This window comes from Pezoporus flaviventris, unplaced genomic scaffold, assembly GCF_033815535.1.
Source record: "Pezoporus flaviventris isolate CSIRO_AGI_PZ_B2104156 unplaced genomic scaffold, CSIRO_AGI_Pfla_v1 ptg000083l, whole genome shotgun sequence".
NCBI lineage: Eukaryota > Metazoa > Chordata > Aves > Psittaciformes > Psittacidae > Pezoporus > Pezoporus flaviventris.
Genome location: NW_026892631.1, coordinates 5,337,677 through 5,362,734, shown reverse-complemented (window position 1 = coordinate 5,362,734; position 25,058 = coordinate 5,337,677). Strand labels below are relative to the sequence as shown.

At 46.7% G+C, this 25,058-nt stretch overlaps 1 protein-coding gene across 7 annotated transcripts in view; it reads left to right on the top strand.

Annotated features, from left to right (window-relative positions):
• LCLAT1 (lysocardiolipin acyltransferase 1) overlaps positions 1-9,599 on the top strand; it is a 118,634-nt gene extending 109,035 nt beyond the window's left edge. For all 7 annotated transcript variants that reach the window (XM_061475470.1, XM_061475472.1, XM_061475468.1 and 4 more), the window contains one exon: positions 5,502-9,599. In XM_061475470.1, coding sequence (XP_061331454.1) covers positions 5,502-6,010 — 509 coding nt within the window. In that variant the 3' untranslated portion in view covers positions 6,011-9,599. The remainder of the gene's footprint in view (positions 1-5,501) is intronic.
• The last annotated feature ends 15,459 nt before the right edge of the window (positions 9,600-25,058 follow it).

The window sequence follows — 25,058 nt, the reverse complement described above, 5'->3', positions numbered from 1 at the left end:
CAACAGCTCATCACGTGCTGTTCTGGGATGTACTGTGGTTAAGAATAGCATCTTCTCTGCTGGATCAATGCGGGGGAAGAGACTATAATCCTTGTAAGATTTAAAGTAATGTCAATGATAGCTAAAGTAGGACAAATTACAGCTGCTGAGATCCTTGCTAGGGATGGAAATGGATAATGGCAGTGTTAATGCCAAGGAGACTTGGCTGTCTGTTCACCTTCCCGACTGCTGAGAGCCTGAGCAGTTCATTGCGTGGATTTGCCTAGGGCCCATCCTCATTTTTGGCTCACTGGTGGCCATTTTGGCTTTAAAATCTTCTGTTCTGAATCATCATTTTGGACCATAGTCGCTGCTTGTATAGATCCCCTTGTTTCTCAGAGAGCTTGCTTAGCATTGTGCAGTCCTGAGTATGAGCAAGGAAGTGTCCTTGCCGTTGACGTGAACCAGAACTGAGGAACGAGCACTGCTCGAGCTCCTGAGCCATGCTCATAGCAGAGGGTAATAGATCCATCCCCAACCAGCCCACTTACTCCTGATTATGTTGTGGGGCTGAGCATCACTTCTAGCAGTTTTCACCAACTGCAGCTCCCTTGCAATATTCTCTTTGTAAATGTGTTTAGAAGAAGCTGAAAATAGTTTAATCCTGCCTTTTACATTCATGCTGGGTTTTTTTTCCCCTAAAATTCTGTGCTGACATGGTACTACTGAATACATGCAATTAAAAGTAATTTTCAGTTTAGCCATGACATCTTTATTTTGAGCCTATTAAGACTGATGGTTGTAAGGTTTTTATAATAGGTTGAGAGATAACACGTTTGTCAGCACACATGCAAGGGAGCACGGGGGTACAAGGGCAGGCAGGGCAAACCCCAAAACCCAGATGGACAAACAGAACCTTTGTTTCAACTCCATAAGGGCTGTCACAGGGGAGCTGCAGCCCATGAGTCAATGGGAGAGGCTCCTGTCCATCTCCTTACAGATTGAGGGGCCTTGCTGCTTGTGGGACTCGTTAGAGGATGCCCAGGAGGAGTGTTTGTGGACTGTACAAGATTTATTTATGGGAAATTTAGGGAAGGAACCAAAAGTGGGAAAATGAATGGTTCGGTGTGGTTTGGGAGGAGCAAGTTTGGGAAAATAGAGAAATAAGGAGTAAAAGGGGTTGGTCCCATGTAACTGGGAGTGGTCAGTAGACTTGCCTGGATATGCCTTGCACTGGATCAACCCAGCCTGCCTCATCTTCTCATTAAAACCTATTTTTAACTATTTCCTGGGCTGAAGGAACTCTGTGGTTGCGTGTGTGAGGGCTACCAGATGCTGCAACTTCTAACAGAGAATAAAAATCCCGATGCAACAGCTGGTGTAGTGAAAAAAAATGTCCTCATTTTAACTTGTAAATGTTTTTGAAAAGAAGGTGTCTTTCCGTGATGCTGTTGATTTGGTCATGTGCCTGGTACATTCTTCCTCTGCCACCTCTGAGTGCAATGCCCAAAGCAACCAGCCGTGCATTGGAATTGCTTGAAGTAATGTCATGTATCAACAGAACTCAAAATAGAAATAACTTTGATTGGAGCACAGAAAGAAAAGGAAAAAGTGTTTAAAAAGAAAAGGAACAGTGCTTTTGAGGCATTTCATCATCCCAGAATGGAGACCGCCTCTTGGATTAATCATCATCTGCATGTTACGCAGTTTATAGCTGCTTAACAACAGTTGCACATAAACTTTTTTTTCACTCCCAAGCACTGTAGCAAGGTTTCCTTTAGTGAAGTGCTTTTATAAAGCATAAAACAGAAGAGTGTTTAGTGGTATGAAGGATATATGGTTGTACTACTGCAGGAAGAAGGCCCTGAGACTGTGAAGCTACTGAAACTGGTATGTCTCTGTCCCAAAGAGCTGGGCTACCTCCCTGACTAGCTTTAATGGCAGTTTCATAGCTTGACTAGATTTCAGATGCAAAACTGTGAACATTACTCTATTTCCTCTGTCCTTCATCCCTTCCCCAATGGGATGTGGATAAAGACGATCCCTTAGATTTCACTAAAAACATAGCAATAACTGGTTTGTCCACCAACAGCTTCTCTGATCTATGAACGAATACACTTGCTTCATTTTTGACCCACTAGAGCTGAGTGATGTGACTTCCTTTAGGGCAACTTGTTCTTACAATGTACAGAAATGGGTTTTTTAAGTAGATCTTTAAATTCAAGTGGGGAATCAGTGACTGCCTTGCATCTTCACTTTCCTTTGCTGGTTGATGGCCACCTTGCTATTTATCTGCTGTTAAGTATCTTCAGACTGCAGAGGCAAGAAGTTTAAGTTCAGAGGGAAATGGAGACAGTAAAGATGCTCTAAGCAAGGATGCAGGTTCAAAACTGCCTGATTAAATCTAGCCTAAGGGAATTTTGTCCCTGCTCACAAATGGTCTACCTTCATCCACTATGGTAACTTTTCTCCTTTTTTGCTGATTTCCTTGTAGGACATTTGGCAGTGGTGCACTGATCCTGTCCGTATTGAAAGATGCAGTTGATAGATCAGCAGAGACTCATAGAATCGTAGAATGGTTTGGGTTGGAAGGGACCTTAAAGATCATTTAGTTCTAAGATCACGCAGAACCTTTTTGTTCAAATGTGCAGTGTGGATCCCACAGCTTTACTGCACCTAACGCTAGCAGGGCATGCTTCTTCCAGCAGCCGTAGAAAACTGATTGAAGCTGGTCCTCTTCACATGCTTGCCTTGCTGGGGAATTAAAGCTTCAGGCTGCCATTTGTGTGGAGTTTTTAAATATGTATGACCCAAACAAGGGGCCGGTTGAGAAAGGCTCTAATCCTCTTGCGTATGAAACCTGGTATTCTGGTCTTCTCTCTTTCTGATGTTTCTGTGCTTTCAGATATGCTAAATCTATTTGAAGTTTCATTTCTTCTTATGTAAAATACACTTTAATAGGTGAACCTTGCAGCTGGGCAGTAGGAGATACCGGTTCAAGTTTGGACACATCGGTTCATGTAATCATCCTTTGCCTTGGTTTCTGCATTTGCAATGCAGAAAGGGTTATGTCCACCCTCCTGTGCATGGCTTTTTAAGCTTTGTTCTGGATGACTAATTTAGAAGCCACAGTGTAGTGTGGGCCTTCTGCAGCCTGGTGTGAAGCCTTGCTGGAAGGTATCTGTCTGGGGATGCTACTGATCCATAGGTAACGAGCAGAGGCTTCCCCACTTCTGATCAGGAATTCACGGGAAGAGATATATCTGCCTGGTGAAGAGATCAGACCAGCTGTGTGTGTGTGTGTGTGTGCAGGGAGTCCTGCCCAGTCCTGACAGTGCCGCTTGTACAGAGTCAGAAAATCTGTGTCTTAAGCAAATCTGATGATTTATTGCCTGTGGTCTGCATGCCGGTGGTCCTTATGAGTAATGCCTTGGTTCTTCAAGAGCATTTGCAATGGCAGACGAACTGCCATTGCAAGACACAAATGGCTGCATGGTGGGTGAGAAACTCACGTGGCCAAAACCTCTTCTCATAGAAGACTTTTTTCATACAAGGCTCTCAGGAAGGCTGAACCTTTCTGGCCTCCCTCTTGAGATAAAGTGCGTAGGTTTTATGTGCCAGTAGGACCTGGGGAGTTACAGACAGATTATGAGAGGTGGATATATCTTAGAGGCATATGTAGCAGCCCTTCCCCTGGCTGAGCCAGGAATTAGGGGATGTCTGTCCTGTAGGATGACTGTAATTCCTTCTGAAGTATTTGGTGCAGGGGGGAGGAAAAATGCAAGCTGTTCTCAAAATAAAAATGCTTTGTGCTAGGCTGCAGCAGGCTGGTTATCGTTTCCTTCTGTAAGGGCTGGGTTTCTAAGACACGTCCAATTCTGGAAGGAGATCTGACAGGTTTTACCTGTGCGGAATACAGCGATTCTCTGCTTTGATAGAATGCGATCCCATCGCTGGACAAAAGCTGAGTATTGAGTTTGCTCTGATAGACCTCTTAGGAGCCACGCATAGCTCTTTAAAAACCCAAGCAACCTGCCACAAATCTGTCCAAGAGAGATTGCTGTAAGACAGCAGTTATAAAATACTCTGAAAGGCTGAATAGGGTTTTTCCCCCTCTTGTGATATTTGGAGTTGAACTTTAGATACATCATTTTGAACATGGCCTTTTAAAGTAACTTTCTGTTCTGTGCCTGTCATTTTCAGAGCTGTAACAGAAAGACAAAACACCAAGGGAGGGGAGCAAATGAAAATAGGGAGCAGGGCAAAAGAGTAGGTGCTGATCATCTTTGCAAGAGGTTTACATCAGCTATGAGAACAAAAGTCTTCAATCGCTGCAACTGGAGACAGCTTTTAGTCTCCAATTCTATTTTGCCCTGAGCCAGCTAGGCAAATAAAAACAGCGGCATAAATCACTGCTGGCAGAACTTCACAGTTATGCAACATCCAGTGCACCAGGCACCTATTTTTAGATCAGTTTTACACTAGCAGAATTTACTTTATGAAATCTAAAAAGAATGTCTGGTCAGAGGCCGGGGGATAGCGAGGGTATTTAGAGAATGCAGAGTGTAAAAACACCTACTTACAGAGATGCACAAAGTGTAAAAATACCTAGTACAAAGATAGCAAACCCCGCTTTGGCAATACTGGTATCCTTTCAAGAGTGTTGGCTTGATCAGGTGTGGTAATAAGGGTTAGGTTTTTAATAAAGAAGGGTTTTTTATCAGTATTTGCTTGAATTTCTAATCCAGAATTGCTGTTTAAATGTTAACTATACTCACTTAAAGCTGGGCTTCTCTGCCATTTATGCTGTACTTTTGTCTTTACCAGATCTGGGATGCAGTAAGCAGCAGCTCACCTCCTTACAGTAGTGACCAGGCGTACTTAAAGCAATCGTGTCAATTGGAGTTCTCTGCAAAGCTGGCTGAGCCACAGAGATATTCCTCATCCTTTATGAGATACCTTAGATTTAATGAGCTCCTGATACTTAGCTGGTATATGTTTCGCCTATGTTTTCTCAGTCTTCAATGGATTAGGATTGTGTATGCTGCTTGCTTCAGATCAAACTGAATCTTTTTCAGTGTTCACCGGAGCATACACTAAATCGTATTTCATTAGTTAAAAGCAATTTCAGCTTGCAGCACAGATATGAGTGACTGAAGATCAGTCTCACATACTGTGCTCTTTATCCAAGAATGCATACGCATCTCTTCGCTTCTTCTCTCCTTTAAATTGGATTTTAAGCTCTTACTCACTGTTGTAATTCCATGATGGTTTGTACTGCATACAGTTTTGTTCCCAAAGTTTCTTGCTCAGATTTGGAACAGATGATGATTGGGAAACATTTGGCCTTTCAGCCTTTTCAGAGATTTTAGCAGATACAACGTACTCTGGATAGCTAATGTACCTTGGGGATTTCTGACACAATTTGGACAGTTTTCAGTCACGCCTTGAAGTGAATTAATGTTCTGACCGTTGCATGATCTGTACTGATTATTTTCTTTCCCCTCCAAACCTTTCTCTAGGTGACAATCTCGATGCCATCCACGACATAACTGTGGCATACCCCCAAAACATTCCTCAGACAGAGAAGCACCTTTTGAATGGAAACTTCCCAAAGGAGATTCACTTCCACGTCCAGAGATACCCCATAGAGACAGTCCCCATTTCTAAGGAGGCGCTGCAGCTTTGGTGCCGGAAACGTTGGGAAGAGAAAGAGGAGAGACTCCGACACTTCTATGAAGGTGGAAAATGCTTCAGTACAACAGGGCAAAGCATTATTCCACCGTGTAAATCTGAGCTCAGGGTCCTCGCGGTCAAGTGCATCTCGCTCCTGTATTGGACGGTGTTCCCGCTGGGTATGCTTGCACTGCTGTACCTCTACAGCTTTGCACAATGGTATTTTGCAGCCATGATCATCTTTTTTGTTGTGCAGCAAAAGATATTTGGTGGGCTGGAACTAATTGAACTCGCTTGTCATCGATATTTTAAAAAGCAACAGAAAATTCATGACATGAAAGTAAAAACCAATTAGTTCTGGGGTAGAGAAAGAGGTAAAAATGGGTGGGATTGAGGTGTCCTGTGAATTTTATGCGCAGGGAAGAATTTTTGCATGAGAATTGTCTTTTCCTGTTGCCATTGTTAGACATTTGCACTTGATTCTGTGAAGAGAAAGAAAAATGTTAGTTACTGCTACACGTGAAAATGGTAGTTTTTATCTCTGAATGTAATTTCAACACTGCTCTTGCAAGCAGCTAGCAACTGCATTCTGCTGTAATTAGCAAACAAATTGCTGGATTATTGAACAATCATAAGGACGTTAATAAATGTGACACGCACTGAACTTTCATGTAGAAACCCAAGCTGTCCAGCTAAGAGAGGAAGATGTATGATTTCTGTATGATCGTGTTGTCGTGAAGTAAGCACTGGGTTTGGAAATGATGTTTGGGTGGTAGGTGGAAGGAGGAGAGGTTGTTTCTTTTTTCTATTTCAAGTATTCAGACTTCTTATTTTAAAACCGTATTTTTGCATAAGCTTTTCCAAACACTACTGAACCTACCGCTATTCAACCACACTGGCTTGGTCACTAGAAGGATTTTTAAGCTTTGCAGTCTTGTGTTATCGTACAGAAAACAGTGCTGGTTTTGCCTCCACTTAAGTCTCAACTGATTATTTCATAGACCTGTGCAGCGAAGTTTTGATTTCTCACTGTTTCATACTGTTTTGATCTCCCTCATAGCTGTGGGAGACTTGTTCTGCTGTAGTACACAGAGCTGTGGGATAGGGGAGCTGGTTTTTTGTTGGTTTATTGTTTTCTTTTTCTTGTAGAGGCAAAAATAAGCGTCTGGCTCTGAGTAGCTGGCAAATGTTTCTCCAAAAGTTCTCCTTGTAGACACTGTTTGATCGAAAACATTTTATTTCTTTTTCAGGCTAGGCAAGATACCTTTTTTTGGAGCATTCGTTTTGATTTTTACATAGCTTCCTTAGGCATTTCAAGAGTCCATATAATGAGTAGGAAGACTGCTTGTCCCATGTGTGTCAGCCAGACTGGTTGAAATGCATCTGACGCAATGGTTGTCTCTTTACAGACACAAGGGATGGGTTTCAGACTTAGCACAGCACAGGCAACTTGAGCTGCACCTTCCTTTGCAGTATTGATTGCCTGATGCCATCATTGCTTTTCCAACTTCCTTTGCAATTGCTGGGAGCTTCTTTTGGGGCTCCCATTATAACACTTTACCCTACTTTCATGACATTGAGAAAATCCAAAGGCTTAAACTCAGACAAGGAACTTTCAAGCATGTTCCTTGTCATACATAATAAGCGTAATATTCATGCTCACATAATAAAAGACCTAAACATTGCCAGCACTTTGGAGGCACTTCAGGTTAGATTTGGACTTAAACCTCAAAACTGTTAGACCACTTGATCAACTGTATTGCTATAAAACCTTCCTGACTTACTCAGTATTTGTTGTTTATTGCATGAAGGCTTGGTTGAGCTAAACCGAGATGGCCTGGCTCCATCTGTTGGGTGACATTGCCATGAAATGTGAAAGTACAGAGACTGATGAATATCTCAAGCATTGGGTCAGCATGGGAGACACATCTGTTTTCTTCTAAATTACAACTCTAAGCATGTTTGTCTAATGTGTTTGTATCAAGGACCATTTCTTGAACCAATCACCAGCTTCTATTCAACTGTCCCTTGCAAGGTGACAAGTATTTTTTAATCTCTGTTTCTAACAACATTGTTTATTATGGGGGAAGTACTTGAAGCCACCTGGGTTACTCTGGGTTTTTTAATCCCCTTTTTCAAGAAATAAACCTAGGTTTATATTTAGGGTTATGTTTCTTAATGTTTTTTTTCATATTGATATTTGACGACTGACAACTGATCTTTCATTGTCACGAGTGGAAGGAGGCCCTTTCTGCACTATGAGGACTTTAAAAAAGCAGAATTCTGTGATATCAGAGGCATGGTTGCAGCTTAAATCTTCATAGCGTGGTTCTGCTTCGCCTAATACTCTGCTTTGATGCAGTTCCTTGCACATCAGATAACTCGTTGCAAGGGAAAACCTAAAAACCTCATTTATGGTTAATGCAGGGGAGACCCAAAAGGCTTCTTCTAGTCTGTCCTGAGCCACAGCTGTGCTTTCATACCAGGAGTAACCATGGCCAGCCGACTCCAACAGCCTTAACACAGTCTTCAGGAATGACTTTGGAGAACAGATTATACATGTTGGTGACATAAATGCCAGCTACACTTATTTCAGTCAGTCAGAGAACTTCGTGGTACCACCAAACGTATCAGAAAAATCAGTGTGAATCTTGGTCGTGGAGCAGTGGGAGATTTTCATCTCTATGTGATTAGATGCAGTCCATCATTGACTCTTACAAGGGGTTTTCTCCCAGCTGGAGCCAAACATACAGTGTGGTGAACATCCTGCAAATCTGTAATCCACCCTCCTCTCACTTGTATTTGGATTAAAGAGGAATGATCTTCTTGTCAACTGCTAATATCACATCTGCAGTGCCTGACTCCATGATGTGGGGCAGCACATGGTAAGTGAAGACTCCTCCTCTCCCAGGCAAGGGTGTTGGCTTTGTGACTGACATAGATTTTCAGATCATGTGCATCAATTTCCATCTTAATCAGAAATACAAGATGGGAAAAGAATGACTAAAACTGAAACAGCTTTGTAGATATAGAAACTTCTTTGTTTACAAAGTGGTTAAGGAACTGGGGGAAGATCTTTCCATGAATGCTTTTTTCCCTCTTTGGTCAAAATGTAGCTCTTTACTCAAAAGGTTCTTAATATACACATTTTTTCTACACTGTTTTGTTCTTACACTTTTTCCCTCTTCGAAGTATACTGAGATGGCACTTAGGGCTATGGTTTAGTGGTGGACTTGGCAATATTAGGTTTACAATTGGACTCAATGATCTTAAAGGTCTTTTCCAGCCTAAATCATTCTATGATTCTATGCCAGGTAAATCACTCAGTGCTGTTGGGTTAAAGGTGCTAATACTCCAACAATCACACACCCCCCTCTTCCATGGGATGCAATTGGCACCAAGACTCGTCTCACTCATTAGGTCACCTCCTCTCATGGTCCCAGCAGCAGCAGTGCTCAACAGCAACTGCCCTGTCTATGGGACTTACAGGTCTTGCTAGGTCTTGCTTACATCATTTGAGATCAGTGATGTGCTTTAAAGACACTACTCTTGTTTGCTCAGTCAGATGTTTCCTCATCAGCATCAGGGGTTTCTTACTCTCTGCTCAGAAGGTTGAAATCCTGCCATCTGTGTGTGTCATGTGTGTAGTGCGATGTCAGACCAAGACATTTCTCTCTTGGTTTCAAAGCTAAAAGGCCCAAAGCTGGTCTGAGAGGTGTTGTCTTGATCATACAGACATAGTTCCTGATTTTATGCGTTGCATCAATCTGTGTTAACAAAGGTCTGTGTTTTTATAACTTGATTTTATATGTACACTCAGTGAAAGGAAACACCAGGATACTACAAACCTACAGAAAGCCTTAGTTTTCAGAGTTCACTGATTATATTCGAATGGTTTAACCATGTACCAGTTACTCTGCAGCAACAATAAAGACCTGAAGCATTGAATGTTTCATTTTGCCATTTTCCTTGTACTGCGTGACATATTCTGTATGGACTCATAAAGAACAAACTTTGTCTTCAATCATATGCTGTGTCTTGGGCAGATGGGTGTCTGTTTGGATGCTCAACCTATGGTTTACGGCTACTGGGGCAGTGTGACTCCATTCTCTCCATGGGAGGCTGGAAAGGGGCAGCTGGCTGAACTCTCTTTTCTGCCCTCTTCATGTAATGGAGACCTTTGAGTGTGCAAGGCTTTGAACCTGCTTTGCTGCTTAACCACTATTGTTAGTAAGCTGTGGCTGGAAAGAGTGTTAGGTAGTGCTGTGGAGGGAAGTCCTCCATTTTAGCTCTATCCTGTTAAAACCCATGTAATTACTGGCACAAGAAATGAGCTATTGCAAGTTGCACGTTCTTTAATGTAACGTCGAATCACAGGCTCCTTAATTTCTCTCTCCATTGAGGGTTGTGTTTCCAAGGAGCTGTTGTGCTCCCCATTACCTAACAGGAAATAGCCTTGCTGTGACTGCCACAGCCCTATAAAACACCTGCATCTCCAGCAGGCAGCACGTGGCAGAAAGGCTACAAGAAACGGATATCCTGCTAGCAGTTTTTACAGCTGGAGATGCTAATCTGCAATGCCTACATGTGCTCTGAGCCTTCAGCTCAGTCTGCACAAGTCCAAATGAGCCATGCTCTGTACTGAGCGGCTGTCACTTCCTCCTTGTTTCCTCAGAGCACAAATATGCAATGAAAAAATCGATTTCTCTGCCTTACCTGCCATTATAGCAAATAATAGTAACGGAGGCCAAAGCTTTCACCCTCCAGCTGCCCCAGACACCTCCTTTGCGGTTCAATACAGCAGGGAAAAGGTTGTCTTAAATTCCTGAGGACTTCGAATCAGATCGCAAGCTGCCTCAACCAGAAATGATTCCCTGGAGCAGGGAGCACAGTCTGTGCTTATAACGTGCTTGAGTGACTCTCATCCTGGAGAGGGTTTGTGCTGAGGCACACGAGAGGCAGAGCTCACCTCTGTCCTTACTGGGCCTCTCAGAAGCCCCAGCATCTTTAGCAGAAGCGGAGAAAGGCCCTGAATTTTTAAGGGAATGTGTTTGGTTTATTCCAGTCTGGCCCCCATGTGGTTCATTATCCCATTTTCTGGCATCATTTGTGTAAGGTTTTCTTTGGTGGTGGGTTATGCGGGATGCTGACAGGAGCTGGAGAAAAAGACTGCCTGTGCTTTCTCAGATAGGCATTGGTGCTCTTGGGAGAAGAAGAAGGGTGTTTGCTCCTTCTGAGATCCTTCACGCTGGGCTGCATGAGAGAGGCAGGCACAGGGGCTGGTGTGAGTGTGATGGTTTTGGTGGTCAGCACTGTCTTCCTTCAATTTCTCTCTCCAGCTTGCTTGTCAGAGGGAGGAGGCAAGAGCCCCTTCACCTTCATCTGCAGGGAGCAGAGAAGCACCATCAGCCTTCCCAAAGGGAAGAGCTCCAGGAGCTTAGGCCTTAGCCTTGCTTCTGCATCCACAGGACAGCACCTAGCAGAGGAGGATAAGCTGCTGCAGGGTGCAAGAGCTTGAGAAGATGCTGCGGGAGGCAGGGCTGGGCATCGCCTTCTGCAGAGCCATAACCTGGCATGAGCATCATTAAGGTTTTGATCTCTAACTCCTTACACTATTTCGTTGCCTGCCTTCGAGGCTTGCCCTGCTGCTTGAGCTGCTGGGTGCCTAGTAAGAGAGGAATGAATGCTGGTTGACATTGAACCCAAGGGGAAGGAGATTGTTAGGGACAATGGGATAGAGGTGCTGGGAATGTGTTGGCTCCTGCTAGTGCTGGTTGGGAGTGTGTCATCTTGGTCTGGAGGCTGAAGGAAAAGGTCTACAGGAAGAGACTTGTTTATTTAGACATCTTGAGAGAAAATGGAGAGGGTAAGAACATGCTCCATGGGATAGTTCACAGTGGGAGTCATGGACTGTCCTCAAAGGAGCCTCTTTATGTGTTCAAGGCCCGGTTGGACAGGGCTTGGAGCAACCTGCTCTAGTGGAAGGTGTCCCTGGCCATGGCAGAGGGTTGGAACTGGATGGGCTTTAAGGTCCTTTCCAGCCCAAACCAGTCTGGGATTCTATGGTTCTCCCTGGCAAGGAGCTGCCTCGCTGTCCTCCCCACCACTGTTGTTAGATTTCCTTCCAGATAATCCACTGCAATGACTCAAGTGGAGATGTTGTTCATGCTGTCCACAGGTTTTCTTCCTGCAGCTTTGCACTCCCTGCCCAGTGCTGTTCAAAGAGCTCCTTGGAGCTCTGCTCTGCACTCACTTCACTTGAGAAGTGCCCTTTCTATAGCTACTTTTAAGGGAAGGTTCACACTTCCCCGGGGCTTTCCTCAGTGCTTTGTGATGGGCACATAACATCAGAACCAATGATCGGCCTCAGGGTCATGGCAGGGAAACCTTTTTTCTGCTGTGAGGGCAGGAGGGGTTCCCCTCCCAGCACACAGGTCTGGTTAGGTTGGACTACCATACCTAGTACCCATACCATGGGGAGGTGAGGAGCTGAACTTGCACTGCTTCTAACAGGCCCTAACACCAATCCCTGCAGGAACAGAGCCAGCCATTTAAAGGAAATGCTCAAAACAACCTCTTTTGGCAGAAAACAAAACTTTCCTGATTCCTTTCTTGCTTTATGCCTGCCTTCTCCTTCTCCCCTCCCTCCCTCCCTCCCAGGAGCAAGAGAGAAGAAGGCTCAGGGACACCCTCTAAGCTTCAGTTGCACAAAGCAGGAGAGCATGATCCTGGAGCTGCTGTGTTACATGGATCAAGGTGTGCTGGCCATGTCCACGAGGCAGGAGTTGAGGACTGCTTCACACCACAGGCTCTTGGCATTTGTCTGCCTCTGGAGATACCCACAAGGAGAAGGGGCCAGATCCAGTTCCTCGGTTGGTTCATCTTCCTGGGCTGCTGCATGAACATTGTGAGGTCCTCATGGCCGGCACAAGGACAACGGGACACAGAGCATCACCGTGCAGGACTCCAGTGCTTCAGCCACCAGTTGGAAGGTGAAGAGGAGCGCCTGGGAAAGGTGGAGCTGTGCACAGACATGCAGGCTGACAGCACACAGAGATGCTGTGAGTAATGTGGGCTGTGGCAAGGGGCAGTGCACAGGCACCACTTACTGACAGCCACAGATGTGTCTGGCACCAGGCACTAACACATATGGGTTTGAGGCTGCACATCCTGCTTGGGACAGGTATTATTCCTGCTCCCCGAGGCCTTGGCAGGGAGTGAGTCCCATCACTGTGGGCAGGACAGCACAGGGCACAGCTGGCCCTTAGCTGCTGGGATAATGTCACATTGCCCCAGCAGTGAGGACTGGGTATTTCCTTCCAGATACAATAACTCAGCTGCCTGCCGGTTCCCATCCACGGGAGTTCATCCTGGTATTTCAGTGGAGTTTTGTCTGACATGCGTGAGAGGGGGCTGATGTTCAGCTGTGATCTCTGATCAACTCTCTCTGTTCCTGTCCCACGCCGCCTGTGTAGTCCCAGAGCTGGGGAGCCTCAGCCTACACACCCAGCCTGGCTTTAAAGTAACATGCTGAAGCTGTAGGAGCAGTCTGGCTGCACAGAGCTCAACGTGGACCACTCTGCCCCACTCTCCACAGGGAGATGAGCTTGCTCCATCCTCTGCTGCTGTGGCCAGACTGCTCTCCCATACAGCAACTGAAAAGCCCACTGGGGGGTCTTGGCAAACCTCTTCTGCAGCAGGAAGGCTGATGGGGCATCCCTTTCCTTCCCAGCCACTGGTGAAGAGCAGTGATGGAGGCAGGAGTCCAGCTGGATGCATATGACCTCTGCTGCCTTCTCTGTTTCCACACCAAGATGAGCTGCCAGGAGCAGGGTAGCTTGCTCAGACCTCTGTACTCCATCACTTGGGCTCTTGCAGCTGTAAAAGGGCAAACCTGACCTTGTGGTCATTCAGTGCTCAAGTGTCACACACCCAGTGGGCATCTCCAGCCTCCTCGCTGCAGATGCTGTGCTCCTCTAGAGGTTCTGTCCCTCCTCACTGGGTAAAAGGAAGAGGCTTTTCCAGGAGCCCCTGAGAGCGAGCACAAGAGATGCTTTATGCAAGATCACAGCAAGGTGTTCGGGTCTGCCTCCTCCCAACATGTGAAGGGTAAAGGCAGGCTCTCAGCTTTCCACTGCTAATGACAGCAGCAGCCACATAAGAGAGAGAGCCTAATTAGGGATTAATGAGAAAGGAGCCTGCGGTTTTATTATCCGTTGGACATGAGTACCATGGATGAGCAAGAGAGGTTGCATTAGCTGCTTCCTGCTGTGTCCTTCCAGTAGGAAAGTCCTCAGCAGGCTTTCTGCAACCTCTAAGGCCGGGAGGTAGAGGAGGGCACTGCAGACAAGGAGCAGTGGGGATTGGTGTCCTCTGCTGCAGGCTGCCACAGACCCCAGACCTGTGGCCTCACAGGTGGGCTGCAAAATCTGGGGCAAAGCCCTTGGGGTCTGATGCTGGGTCTGACACCAACCAGGGCACGTGTCATGCTCCTCCTGCTTCCCAGACTGGGGACATCTCCTGGGGATGTGCTGCTCCTGGAGACACACACCACACTGTGCCACACACCCCGATTGTGGGTGACTCCAGCCCCATGAGAGCCTGTTTGGTCACACTTGTCCCTTTTCCTCAGCATGGTGCCTGGTAGCGGGCCATGGCAGAGCAGAAAGGGGTCTTTGGCTCGGGGATCAAAAACCCAGCTATTTCCTTCTGTGGAGCCAGAGCCCCCTGCTTTGGGCTCTCTGCCCCACTGAATCTGATAGTGAGGGATGCTGGAAGAGATCAGATTGTTGCCTGTTAGCTAAAGACAGAAATAAAACCGGGGAGGTTTAAATACCTGATCTTGAATCAGCTTCATCATTCCCAGCCATTGCATAAAAGCCATTCAAGTTATTACAGGACATGCTGGATGCTTGCACAGCAGGAACAACAAATATAGGTAGAACAGTCCTTGTCATAAATATCACTCGGGCTGTCTCAACAGCCCGCTTTGCCACCACGCTGCAGCTTGCAGCCAGCCCGGCTGAGTGGTGCCAAACCGGTGGTGGGTTCATTTGATGTAAAGGGCTACTTTGTAAATACTCCAGGCTTGCAGTGGTTTATAATTAGCAGATCCCCAAACATTTCTAAGGTGAGAAAGTCCTGACACGGGTCAGACTTGGTTTCTCTGGGGTTTCTGCATGGGGCTCTAGCTGCAAGTGCCACAAGGAACTAGAGACCAGTGGCTAAAAATCACTGTGCAAGACCCCCATTTATGCCTGCGTTTGTCAAGTGTGTTAATAGCGTGCTTCACACTGTATACTTTGAATGCTTTATTTAATGACTGCTCTCCGTTTTGCCACTCAGCCATTGCAGGCACATCTAGGTCCTAAAGTTATCAGATGTTCATTTTGTAAGATCACAGTCCAACTTTACTGCTGTCGTGTTGTTTGATACCGAGATGTCTTTATTACCAAGCGCATGGACTTTCAAAGCCTTCTGTATTGACACAGCATGCAGTTAGGTGCTTCTGTTGCTCTATTAACCAAACCAGGTGCCTTTTCCACTAACAAACCGTTGCACCCTACTTGTAAAGCCATTCAGTTACCCTTAGTCTGCCAAATGCTCTGAACGCATAAAGTCCTTTAGTTACACCTAGTCTGCCAAATGCTCTGACACATCCACTTAGGAAATTAGCCCAGCTTTTAGCTAGGTCTCTCCAAATCCTAGTCCTTCCATCCCATCCCACTCTTCTACATCCTTCCCAGCAGAGGGAAGGAGGAGAAAGGAGACCCTTACCCTGCACACTGGCAGTGATGGCAGAGCAGAGAGGTTGCGCTGAACCTGGAGTACCTCCAGGGCCACTGAGCCTCACTGAGTCACTTGTGAAGTCAATATAGCAGGAAGTCATCACAAACAGAAGACACTGGCAATGAAACAGTGAGGCATCCATTCACACCCTTGGCAGGGATGTTTCGGTTCCCAGTGCCCTGCGTGCCCACAGAGAGGACAAGCCGCTGCTTATTAGGCAGGTTATGTGATTGAAGTGGTCTATATTTATCAGGAGTGCGTGGTGTACACACCTCAAGGGTCAGATGCCCCACAGTTAGAGAACATTAGCTCCCCTAATGAATCAGCAGGGAGAAGGACCTAAAAATACATCTCAGCTGCAGAAGAGCACCATGAAGCTGCTAAAGGCGCCATGGTCAGGATACCCCAGTGTGCCTTTCCGGCTCTGGCTGTGTCATGATGCTGTGCTCCAATGCTCATCGCCTCTGAAAAGGAAGGACCCACACTGCCCTAAGCCTCCTTTCAAACTTCTGCTGTGGTGTTGGGTGTGGAACCAGTGCCTAAAGGAGAAAGACCCCTGTTCCATGCTATAACCACCCTGTTGTAAAGTCAGCAGGAGACTTTGTCACCCTCCTGCAAACTGAGACCTGAGGATGGCTCCTGCCAGGCATTGCCCACCCACAGGTGAATGAATCCCCCCCCTAGAACAGGGGAAGGCTTGTCTGTGTCGTGCTCGGTGACCAGTCTGCAGCTCCCAAGACCTGAGGTGCAAAATGTGGAAGGGCTTTCCTTTTTGGAGACCCTGTTTTAGTAATTCTTATATTCACTGATGTCTGATCTCTGTAGTCCAGATGTCTTCAAAGCAAGAAGATGCCCATGCAGAGGAGATGTGTGAGGAGATGTCCATAGGCAACCAATTTGGGTTGCAGCCTGACCCTCAGAGCAGGGCTGCTTCTAAGGAGTACTTGGGAAGAGGGATAGACCATACAGGATATTGGTGCAGCCCCTTATGTGGAGCAAAACCACTCTGAGCTGGCTGTAAACAGCCAGGCATTCAAAAGTGTTTGGTCTTGATGTGTTGAGCTTGTGCTTGCTCAGGACTAGCTCCCAGCTGGTTTCTCCAGCCACTGAATTTGCTATGGTGTCTCCCAATGGCAAAGCATGTTGTACTTAGGAGGAGAGTGTGCAGAGCCCAGTAAAAGCAAAGAGAAATATTACATCAATCCCAGTGATGGGAGTGTGCTTGTAGGCAGGAATCACACCAGTGCTGCAGTGATGGGAGAAAGCACGGTCACTTGTGGGTGTTTTGGAGCCAGGAACCTGCTTTCTGGAACACACTAGAGGTGGGCCTGCAGCAACGTTACAGCATGACAAGGATGCTCAGGAATTCCTGCTGGAGCACACTTCACCCAGTTCTCGGTGAGAGAACTGAGAGGAACCAGGGATCAGGCCAGCTTGGTTCTTACCTCTGATACCTCAGGTGGCCACAGAGTGGTCCCTCATCACCCTCCTGTCCGTGCCCGGTGGGCAGAGTTAATAATAGATGTTGGATGCTGCAGGAAGACGCAGAATTTCAATGAATTGCCCTTCCTTCTTAGTAATAAAAATGTTTCTCCCCTAAGAGCCCCTTGATTAATTGAGCCTGCGGCTGACAAATCAAGGACGGGAATGCATAAAATCCAATAGGAACAGATGAAAATAGCATTATGTACCCTCTGATGCAGTCAGCGATGTCACGCAACGAAGTGACTGCAGAAAAATGGGGCCTTGAGCTGGAGGAGCCTTCATTAAGATGTGGCAAAGGTACTATTAAGTAAAAGGACATTGATTTTATATGAAAGACTTGGCCATCCATATTGAATATAATCTCAGTAATGTAATCTCAGTAGTTGCTATAAATGTCAGCCTCACTTGGCTACTTCTGCTTTGCTGGGGTTGGTGCTCTGAAATGAAAATGAAAGCTTCATTCTCCATCACCCATTGTACTCCATTAGCAGCCCTATAGGCTGTGCCCATACAGGGAAAAATTAGCATATGGCTTTCCTATAGGGAAAAAACACGTGCCAGAAAGGCCCGTGTATATAAAACATATGTGATGGTAACGTAACAAGTAACATACAAAGACAGAAGCAGCCAACACACAGGATAATTCAAAGCCAAACTCACTTTAAACTCCAGGCTTTCATGGGAAGCTTGAATACCCGGCCAAATTCTCCACTGCTATGAAGGCATGTAGCTCTGCTGGCTTCAGCTCCATGTCCTTGGAAGCTGAAACCCCTCTCCCAAATCCAATCTGACATATTCTGCTAAATGATTTTTCTTTCTGGGTCCCACCTGTCCATGTGCAGCGACCCCAATGCTTGCACAGGGCTGCCGTGTGTGTGTGTGTCGGTTGGAGGGCAGTGGCGCTCAGGGATGCTCCCCATAGCTCATCAGAGAAGTGGATGCTTCAAAACTGCACAAAAGCATCACTGAACCGATGACCTTAGAGCGCCATCGACGAGAGGGTCCTCACTCAGCAGAATGCTGCATGACACCACTGGTCCCAGCTGGAAGCATTGGGCACAGTCTGAAAGAGGCATCCCCCAGACCTCGGACGAGTTGAGGATAACATCCCCTGGGGAAGGAGGAGAGGAGGAGGATCTCTGCTGGACGACAAAAAGCCAAGGCCCAGCAACAGGGTGCTCTTTGCTGTCTGCTGTGGAGATGTGCAGTCAGAAATCCAGCGCTGCAAGCGCGAGTAGTGCTCGCATCATCTGAGACACATGAAGGCTTGGACCACATCCTTGCCTGTGTCCATCTGAGCTTGCGGCACCTATTCTGCTCCAGCCCTGTGCTCTCCCCACAAGCCCTGAGATGAGAGCAGCAGCCTTTGGACATCGATGGAAACAGGGGATGCCACCAGAAGAAAGGGACCATGGTCTCAGAAGTAGCTAGGAGCTTGGGAAGGAGCGAGGGAAGATTGGAGAGTTTCGATGTGGTTATTCCAGTGGGCACAGGAAGGCAGGTGTTTGGACAGTGGGTGGCTGAGCACACCGGTTGCATAGCTCTGCTAAAGGAGCGCAACAAAAGGCATCAAAACAATTTATTTGTGAATCAGAAGTGTCCAGACGCAGCCGAGGGCACTGAGCCACTTGACTGTAATGGAGTAAATTTTCTCCTTCAAAGTGCAGCACACAAACCCATTTATAGCCACGCACCAGCAAAGCTGGTTTTCCTCCCCGCCAGCTGTTGAAAGCCATTTCTATGGCTCCAAGCCTTCACCCGCTATCCTGCAGCTACCATTTCATTGCCTGCTTGAGCACTGAGGAGCTGATGAGCAGAGGAATAGGAATAGTCCCATACTACAGGTGGGGCTGGCCAGGGGATGGGGAGAGGGAGCACTGTGAGCAGCCATGTGTGGCACAGCACGGTGCCACAGCAAGAAGCTGGATCTTTGCATGGTGAGCAGAAAAGCATAGGAGCGCCTTGCCCTAGGATGCTGAGGACACCAAAAGCCGCATACGGGTCCAAGAACAGGTATATTGGCAGAAGCAAGCTCTTTGGAGAACTAGTTAATGCATAGAAAACATCTCCTCAGCGACACGTTGCTGGAGATGTGTAGGGTTTGTGAGCAAGAACCCTTGTGGGTTTGCCCTGATTTTGTTCTCCTCCTAACAGCCCCCTTTCAGGGCTAAACAGAACTTTGATCTGACCAGCTTCTCCTTGGCCCGATGTGGAAACCTAATGATCCTCCCTTAGGTCCACTATTTTTCCTTCTCTGTTGCCACTGTGAAACGAGAAGCCAGATTAAATTGCCATAAAGATCATCCTACAGGACTATGCTGGGTAATGTCTTCATGTAACAGGATCTAAGCGGTAGGCTTGAAACAAGAGGGGCTTTTCCCCACGTCTTCCCTCTGAAGAGTGGGAGCAGTATCACCTTTCCATTGGAGAAGAGAGGGGGTACCACAATCGTTTACTCCATGCAGTAAATGCCCCTGGACCAAATGTAGGCACAAACACCTGACTCCCCTTGCAATCAGTCCCAGGGGATGTCTGATGGAAATACAGACACAACCTCCCTCCGGTAAGAAAGGAGGAAGAAAATGGGAAGAAAATATATTTGGGCGATCCAGGTAGTTTTGAAAAGCCACGGAGCACAAAGGGGAAAATACACATGGAAGGGAAAATAGCGACGCTTTTGTGTGATGCCAGCAATTTTCCTTTCCTTCGCTGAGAATGGAGCTGCATGAATGTGCACTGTTACAGTTTGCTCTTTCAAACGGCCGAGTCAAACACAGCTAAATTACCGAGAGCCGTACGGAGACATGAGGGACACGTAATGACAATGTTTTGTCATTCCTCCCTCAGACTAGTTGGCTGTGGAAGGCGGGAGGAAGGGGAGAAAGAAGTGCATTAGGATTCAGATAGGATTTTGATAGCAGTTATTAAATGGAATGTAAAGGTTATTTTTAAACCCGAGCCCTGAGTGCTGTTCCAAGCATGAACAAACTGGCAAATGATCTGAATTCTTCCATTTTCTTAATATTGTTCCTAGGGATGTGTTTACCACAGAGGCAGGCAAAGTAAACTTGAAGTGTAAAAAAAGGGAAAGGCGAAAGAAAAACAAGCATTTTGCTGGGTACACAGGCAAAATACCCACCAACAGAGCAACAGCTGGAACTGGGATTTCATTGCCAGTACGCCTTGCTCTGGAGTAAGAGCAGCAATGAGCAGGACCAGGATTCAGAGTGTCCCGTGCGCTCAGTACTTCACCTCTTTAACCCTGGAGCAGACGCTGGGTATTTGGAGAAGGAAATGTGCATGGTGTTGTCCAAACTTGGCCCCAAAGGCTCTGTAATGCATCCTGTTGACTTTGACGAGTTGGTGCCAAGTACAGGCAACAGGAGTGGGCAGGCAGGAGGCTGGCAGGGGCTCTGGAGAGACCCAGTCAGGCTTCATTCCTGAGTTCATAGGAAGCTCCTGCACGTCCACTTTCCGGTTGGTGGTCTTGAAGAGTGTAGCTGGGATTCAGCCCTGCCTAAACCTTGCCCTAGACCTTGTCTTGTGTCAATGAAGAGCCTTGGTTTTTACCCAAGAATAGGAAAGAAAAGGGCTTGTTGTTACCCAAACCAAAGCAATCCACCAGCCCTAGTGGGGTGGTGGACATTGCAGAGAGAGGAGCCATCAGACTGTCCCATCCCCACTACTACAGCCATGGGGCTGACCTTCTCCCTTGCATCCCAGCGTGCCCGCATCCTTCCCATCGTGCTCAACACTCACTGCCCCTTCTTCTGTCACACTGGGATCCTCCTCTCCAGCTGTCTTCTGTTTAGGACTTCTCCCTCTCCCCCATTAGTTTTTGGGCCCTTCCAGTCTCGGCTGTGAATAGCTCATCTTATGACTTGGGATCATCTGTCTTTCTATAATGTGCAGTGCTTTGGGGCACTGGCAGCTGATACTGGTTATTGCTAATGAGCAGTAGTTAACATGGCAAAAGGTGAGCGTGGAGGAGGGAAGGAAAGGTGGTTGCTGGCCACAGTGGTTATTTTCCATAGGGAGGCAGACAGAGATTGTGTTCATTGGTAACCCTGACCAAACGCTTCAATATGGTTGTTGGGTTTGGGTTTTGCTGACCACTGGGCTCTATGTTGAGGCCTGGTTAGCAACATATCCCCCTTTCCAGCTGAAGACTTTTCTTCTCTTCCCATATCTAGAGTTCAGCACTGCAGGATCTAAGCAGGGATGCCAAGCTTAGGTTACCTACACAAGCTCCAGCTTGCTTAGCCTTCCTGGGTTCATGTGGCATCGCCAGGGAGCAGTGAGGGGAGGAGGATGCTGCCACCTTACATAGAGTGCCCATCTGTGTGCTGTCCATGGCTGTGGTCACAGATATCAGACGAAGTGGTAAGAGGAAAGGGTTAAAAGCCTCCCAGCAGCCTGGCGTGCTTTGCCCGAGGAGAGGCTCTGGTAGCAGTACACCCCTGTCCGTGGCGCTGTGATGCTCTTGCTCAATCCCACATTTTTCCATGCTGGCATGTGCGTACCAACGACTTGCTGCACTCATTTGAGCTGTGCGCTGAATGAAGATGAAGTGACATCGTCATGGCAACACGTGTGGATTTCCTGGTTGCGTAGCAACTGGATGCAGGCTGATGTAAGATGTGTGCTTGTTTCCTCCTCTGGCTGCGCTCCTTTGATGTGTCTGTGTGATTTGGGGTGGTTTTAGTTGGGTTTTTTCATCTGTTGGACGTGCCATGACATCAGAATGATGAGAATGTTGTTTTGTGTGCACAGAAGGGAAGAGACAGAGATTATCTCTCCTCTGAGAGCACTCATCCGAGGTGCTGTCTTGCTTAGGAGCACTAATATGCACAGATTGTTTTTGGAGGCTTGATAATCTTGCATTTGTTGTAACTACTTCATGTAACATAGACTGGAGGAGGCAGGGAGATGCATTTCAGTGATTTTGTCTCAAGCTATCCTCTTAATTTATTCAATAGTCTCGTCGAAGGTACATTTTTGTGTCTGGGGCAGCTGTAAACTGGTCTGATTTTATTCACAGCATCTATAGGGAAAGCTGTGGGTCTGTTTTTTGTGCAGACCAGGTATCTGCAGAGCCGAGTGGCCCATTAGCAGTTTCATGGGTCATCTGCAGTATAGCAAGGCTAGAGTTGGATCCCTCTATACAAGGTGAAATAGTGAAAGTCTGCAATGTCCTTCTTGCTTAAGGGTGTGTTTCTTTATGTTGAAGCAGAAGAGGGTTTTACAGTGATGGTGTGGTTTCAATATCTGCTGATGGCCAAATGGTCAGGATCTACAGATCTCAAAGCATGTGTCTGCTAAATGTGTCTCAGCTCACTGGCAGAGAAGATCCAGGTAAGATGCTAGAGGTAGCTCATAAGAATCTCATGTAGCATCATTCTTTTCCTTGGTATCTTGCTTTGGGAGATCTGGCCTTCAGGCTCAGGAACCTTTCGAGGTCCCTTCCAATCTCTAGCATACTGTGATACTGTGATACTGTGAAGACAACAAGCACTTTAATAGCTACTGCCCTTAATGGAAGATGTTAATTCAATTAGTGCAAAATGCTGAGCCTTTCAGAGAGCTCCATGCATGGAGACAGCTCCTGTAAGCCACAGAGCATGAAGCAGCCACAATAGCATGTGTGCTTGGAGGAGGGTGTCCCAGGGCCCTGTTCCAGCCAGAAAATTAGGCAGAGCAAGCAAGTCTCCCATAGGAAAAGCAAAGCTCTTCAGATTCCTTCATTAGCTTGCCCCAGTAAGGGTGAGAGAAGGACAATACCAGACTGTCATGGGGAGCTCTGTGTCTGACCTCACTACTAAAGTTACGATGGGGGTACATTAGCTGAAATACCATTGGGAATAAAGAACACCAGTTCAAAGCAGAAGATGCTGAATTAGAGCTGGGGGATTCAAATCATACAGCAAGTCCTTCCAAATCTGCTGAACTACCCGTTTCCCCCTGCATGTCCCACGTAGATCAATGGAAGATGGTGAAACACTTCTGGTAATAGTATGTATGGATGAGAGAAGCAACAGGCTATGCGACAGCCTGGAAGAGGGAAAGTGCAGCAAGCCCTTAATGGACCAGAATCTGCATTGCCAGAGCAATACAGAGGGATAGGGCATCCCTGGGGGGAGATCAGGACCACCTCAGTCAGTCAGTTGCCCTGCTTAGAGAAAGATAGTTCTGGAGACAAGGGCCTCCTGCATCTAAACTTGTGCTTGTATCTTTTTGTGCTGTATGGGATAGGAAGACTGGGTCCTTGGTGAATTATGCATCCATCCATGCCAGCAGCATTCATGAGCAGATATTGCTGAAAGTGGTTTGGGAGAGGGGGACAGACTACACATCTGTGCAATATAAAGGAGAAAAAAGTCCCCTGGCCCAGCCTGGAAATCCATGCGTGTGCCAGTAACCCCAAAATCGAAGAAGTAAATAAATAAAATTATAAATACTAATAAAAAAATATGGCTGTCAAGTTTTAGCAAGTTTTCATGGCACTGCCAACTTTGCAGCAAAGAGTTTTAACAGAGCCAGAAGTGATCTGTATCCCAGTTTTCCCATCATCAGGTCCAGGAGATGCAGATGAAGAAATCTATAAGGAACTGAAGGCTTTTATCATCCCAAAGACAGACTGAATGGTTGTATACATCACTTCTCAAACACTCGGGGCGTTATTTAGAGACAGCAGTCTCCAAGCAGCTCTTCCACATGATCGATGGTAGCAAAAAGGGATTTGTCACTGTTTGGCTTCAGGCTTTTCACACAAAACCATGTTTTATACTTTGTTTGCTTGAAGTTAAAAAAAACAAACTTCAAAAAGCCTTTATTTATTTGCCAATAAATGTTACAGAACCTGGAAAACAAGCACACCAACCTGGTAGTGCTTTTTCCCAAGCCGCTTGGATGCAAGTTCCCAAGATCTGATGCCGGAGGGATGCCGCAGTAGTCAATAGGTAACTCTTGCCCCAGAGCAGACCCTTCTGGCGTATCCCCTTTGATACCTCTCAGGGATTATCATCACACAGGAATTTCCTCCCGTGGAGCCTGTGCTTGTGGCTTATGGAGCAAAACTCCAAACAGCCTTTCTAGATGCCTGCTTGTTAGGTTCTGTTTCCTAAGACATGCACCTAGGAGAGGCCATGACAGGCTTTTAAGAAGCCTCTTCCGTGTTACATAGGTAACCACCTGGATAGCACAGCTCCTCCTCCTCTTGTCCTGTGCCCATCTCCTCCCAATACCTCGTAAGAACGTCTCCTCTTCTCTTCTTTAAATGTGTTCTCCCTCCTTTTGGATATTAACAAACTGCATTTATTGTTTTCTTCCTGACCTTTCCTGTCATGTCTGGCTCAGGTCATTTCTTTGAGGGGGTACATCTACAGCAGTACCCCTGCTCTGCTCACCCCAGGCCCAAGGCTGTATGGCTCCAGTAGGTGTAGCTGCCCAGCTCAGCATTTTCTCCCTCACGCAAAGTGTTTGGCTGAAAACCGGCTTCTCGAAGCACATACTTTGTTTTTTGCCAGAGAGGTGGCATTTCTGTGACAAATGAAGCTTTTCCATCAAAAACCTCAAATGACTGGGAACAACGGGGTAGAGAACAGATCTGCTATCCCTTGGGAAGTTGTACCGATGGGTATGAACCCTTTGGAGGTACAGCTGTGGTGTCTGCTATGGGAAAACCTGTGGCAGGTCTCTCCTTGCTCCTGTCAAGCAGCAAAAGCAAAGAAGGATAGAGCCCTGACCACCAGGAAGGATTTGCCTCCTTGCATTCTCCTTTGTCTCCGACCATGGCCCCGCTGCAGCTACATTCACCTGTGGTGAAAGCCAGGGTGAAGGTGGATTTACCAGCCTCAGAGCTTAGTCTCTGTCTTAACACTGCTCAGGTAGTATAGGCATTGCACCAGCAAGGACCGGAAACCTGAAGTGGTTTACAAACTGCCTTCAACCCAGCCACCAGCATCAGACCAGCTCTTCCTGCAGGCTACAAGTACAGAAAATCTGTATTGAATCTTTTTATTCTAATTTTTAATGGATTGCAAGCAGAAATGGCTCAGGTGGGCAAATACCACCTCATCCTCATGCTTCCTAACAGGCACAAACCCTGGAGCTGGGTCTGTACTGCACAT